Source organism: Lotus japonicus, chromosome 4 (genome assembly GCF_012489685.1).
Source record: "Lotus japonicus ecotype B-129 chromosome 4, LjGifu_v1.2".
Taxonomy (NCBI): Eukaryota; Viridiplantae; Streptophyta; class Magnoliopsida; order Fabales; family Fabaceae; genus Lotus; species Lotus japonicus.
In genome coordinates, this window is record NC_080044.1 from 75906255 (window position 1) to 75910549 (window position 4295).

Genomic DNA, 4295 nt, shown 5'->3' on the forward strand with positions numbered 1-4295 from the left:
TTGGAGAGCTTGATTATATTGTTGTAGCTCATCCCATCCATATATAATGGACATCAGGTCTCGAAACATCTCTTCTAACACCCTATTTTAATATGAGAATCTAGAAGTTTTATGCTATGCGTTTGCACAATGGTATCTTGCCCTAAGGTTTGTAGGTTAAAGCGTGAGGTCTTGGAAAGTTTTACTAGGCCCCAAGGTGGCGCCAATTGTTCATAGAAGTTATCTAGAAAGGTAGGTCATTCTCTCAGACTTGACTAGCCAACTAGTTGCATATTTCAGTGTATCCCCTTATAAAGGAGGTTACATATGTTTATATAACACTAATCTAGGGTTTATTCCTCTTAGTCGCTTCATCTTGACTTATTGTTGTGAGTATCATGAGCGTACTAAAGAAACTTGGTTAATTCACTTTTTAATTTAAGGTGAGAAGTCAGTCATTTATGAGAGGGGAGAGGAATCCAACAAGATTCGAGGAGAGCAAGGATTTGGCCATTCGTGGTCGGTCAATCGTTCCTGAGTTCTTCATCTTTTTGCCCTAATTATCCTTAATATAAGCAATCATAATTTATATATCATTCTTCCATGCTTGGGTCAATCGGTAAGACAGAAACACAAAAACATGGGCTATTTTATTTGCCCAATTGACCTTCATAAAATCCAAATGGTACACTTTGCAATTTCACGAAGTTCATTCATACTTTAGCTCTTTGTGTCACACCCTTTTTGCTAATTTATATGTTTACCAATTTTTTTACAAAGCCTAAGTACCTGCGGTGAACAATCTTCCTTTTTGCGCATTGTTAATAACCAACGAGATAGATTAATAATGGCTCTTTTCTTTTGTCATCGCTTACGGATGCACCATATTCGATTCGGATTAAGAACCTAGTTTTAAATGATCAACTCTCATAACAATTCAACGCTTTGTAGTTGTTGAGAAACTTATACTCTATTTAATAACACTATTCTTAGATATTAAGCTAGAGATAAACCAACAAATAAAGCCAAAGTAAAATATAGATTGAGTTTTTCTTAGAAAGGGTGCCCAGAAAAGACAAAAAGGGGGTGATAGTTCACTTCAACTAATCAACAGTCTTATCCTTAACCAAAATTTTCATATAGAATAAGGACTAAAAAAACCAAGGGTTGCTTTCTCATGACATATACATATTCGTATATTGATATATAAATTAGAGTGAGGTTGGATATGATGGAGTATTTGCTCCCACGTCCTGTAATAAACAAAGACTATAGAGCTAGCGTAGCCAATCTGTCAACATGAATCCCCATTTTTTAAGGCCAATGATCTCCCTTCTCTCACCTCTTCTCTTTTCTTTAATTGTCTTTATTGCCTTCTATTCTGTGTACTCTAGCTAACCCCATTTCCATGCTTAGCTGAATTGCCACATTAATTATCATCATCATCGATCATCACTACCTTGTAGCTGGATCAAGGGTCAAGATCCAACCCAAATCTCAAGAAATGGACAGTAAATTCAGCAACAACAGGCACCGTTATATCAATGAATTACTAGAAGAAGATGCTGAAGTAGCTCATCATCATCAAGAAAACATTGCTGATTCCCCTCCTTCTTCCACCGCGTTTAACATCGATGGCTTGGTCACTTCCTCCTCCACTTCTTCAGCTAAGAGAAGGTTTGTCTAGCTCCCCTCTCTATCTCTCTCACACACACACTCTCTACACACAAGATGTGTAGAGTTGAAGGGTAAAATAGCGAGTTGAAACAGCTTAATTCTGGGATTCAGAAGCTACTGATTGCGCAAATTCATCTCCGAAATTGATTATGACTTTGGACTCAATTGTTGAGACATTTCGAAACATGTACTAAATGGGATTTGTTTTTGTTTTGTTATAAAAGCAGGCGAGCCATACAGAAAAGGGTGGTGCAAATCCCAATCAAGGAGACGGAAGGATCAAGGCTAAAAGCAGAAAACAACACACCACCCTCCGATTCATGGGCATGGAGAAAGTACGGCCAAAAACCCATCAAAGGTTCCCCATATCCCAGGTACACACCAAGTAACAATTCCATTTCCATAAATTGAATCTATATATTGACATATGCTTGATTTTGAGGGTATGCATGTTTGCATAATAATTTGCCAATCATTGGTTAAATTTCACTAAAATACTATTCAAAACACATATTAATGATTGGTTACTTTATGATTTGATGATGCCAAGAAATATAAGAGTCTATCGGTTAGAAAGTATGAAAACGTGAACATAGCTTGATGCACTTTTTGAGACATAAGAATGTAATTTTTCTATGTTCATACTTTCTAATCAGTATCCAAACAAATTGTAAGTTTGATTGAATTTTCTCAAATAAGCTTAGCCATGAGTAAATTAAAACCCACTTTAGACTGTGATTTCAAAACATGTATGCTAATTAAGGTTTTGGAGATGACAACAACAAACTGAATGAAATTTTATGTGTTGTGAAATTGGTGACACAGAGGGTACTACCGGTGTAGCAGTTCCAAAGGTTGTCCGGCGAGGAAACAAGTGGAGAGAAGCCGCGCGGACCCCACCATGCTCGTCGTAACCTACTCCTCCGAGCACAACCACCCGTGGCCGGTTTCCAGGAGCAACAACCAAGCTAAACCGGCAGCCAAGAAGCCCGAACCGGAACCGGAACCGGTCGAGCCGGAGGAGAAGTTGGAGGACCTGGGCGGCGAAAACGAGCTGGGGTGGCTGGGAGTAGAGATGGAGACGGCGTCATCCGCTGCCGCCATGCTCGAGAGCCCGATCATGGCGCCGGAGTTTGACGAGGCTGACGTGGCGTCGGTGTTTCTGCCGATGAGGGAGGAGGACGAGCTGCTGTTCGCTGACCTCGGGGAGCTGCCGGAGTGCTCCGCGGTGTTCCGGCATGGTTTGGTGGATGTCCGGCGGCGGCTAGCGACGCCGTGGTGCGGGACCACAACAAGTTGACATCTATCCCGTGTGACACGTTCCAAGAAAAAGATACCCGGATTTTTAAATTTTATCTTCTTGTCATCAGATTTGAATTTGAATTTTTTATTTTATTTTTTTCTTTAATGCTACTAGTTCACTTGATAGTAGATTGAAGAAAAAAAGGAAAATAGAACAAGTGTGGATGGAGATGGGAAGCATGGGATAAGGAATAAAACAGGGAAGGATAAGAGGGATTGGTTGAATGTAAATGTGTCTTTCAAAACCAGGTTTATATGTGGAAAAGTGATTTTAGAACAAACTTTTAGTGTTTGTTTACTTTTATAGTCAAACTAATTTATTATTTTCCAATCTAGAAACCCACGAGATTTAAACGCGTACTAATGTTAATTTAGAAAATGATGTCACGACATTCGTTTGATGTGGTATTTAAAGTAAGAAATGAACATAAGAGAAATAAGTAATGAATGTGATATTTGAAAGAATAGATGTAAAGAAAAAATTAAATATATGTTAAGTGTTTACATTGTTTGTATGTCTAAGTATCATCACTGTTTTAACACTGTCAAAAAAAATCATCACTGTTTTAACTTTCATGAAAGAAAAATTGTAGTATCTTCTAAAAGTATTGGTGAGTTCTACTATCAATAGAATTGAAGCTTGTAGTTGTAGGGGGTTATCCACCCTTTACATATATCTCAGTTAGACAAACGATCAGACCGCACACCTAATAGACTCAAAGCTTTGAGGCAGGGTCGTGTAAGGCCTTAGTTAAAATAAGCAATTGCCTAAGGCCCCCAAGAATATATAGGCCTCCGAATATATTTAGTATGTAGACATGATATATTACTGAGACTTGAGATGGTAATGAAATAATGAAAAATTAGATAACATGAATTGCAACATGAGCAATGCAATGTAAGAACTTAGAAGTGCTAAACTCAAAAAATTAAATTGTGTTACTCATAATAGTTTTTAATAACTTATATATATATATATTATTGTATATGTTTGCTCTTCCCTTTCTGTTTCTTCTCTAGAAAAAAAAGAATTTTTTTCATTTTCTATGTACGTTGAAGTAAATTATCAAAGAAAATATTTGACATTAAAGTGTTGCAAAATCTCTCATTAATTTATTCATTGTGTTTTATGTTCTATTGTTCATAATTTTTTTTATTTTACAGTATAAAAGTCTTGATAAATGATTTCGCACCTTAAAAAACGGGAAAATTAATATAAAAAAATTGATAATTTATATAATATGTTAGGTCTCTTTTAGATTCTTGTCAAAATAAAATGACTTTAACGTTTTCGCCTTAAGCCCTAAAATATCTGTACACGGCCCTGCTTTGAGGGT

General features: G+C 36.9%; 1 protein-coding gene across 2 annotated transcripts; it reads left to right on the forward strand.

Annotated features, from left to right (window-relative positions):
• Positions 1-1212: 1212 nt before the first annotated feature.
• Positions 1213-3239, forward strand: LOC130714746 (probable WRKY transcription factor 65). Of its 2 annotated transcripts, none has more exons than XM_057564689.1 (3): positions 1213-1656; positions 1881-2030; positions 2482-3239. In XM_057564689.1, exons 1-3 carry the CDS (start codon positions 1484-1486, stop codon positions 2954-2956), a joined length of 798 nt encoding a protein of 265 aa, XP_057420672.1. In that variant the 5' UTR covers positions 1213-1483; the 3' UTR covers positions 2957-3239. The 2 variants fall into 2 exon arrangements, with proteins under 2 accessions (XP_057420672.1, XP_057420673.1); XM_057564690.1 differs by having other exon boundaries at positions 1884-2030.
• Positions 3240-4295: the final 1056 nt, after the last annotated feature.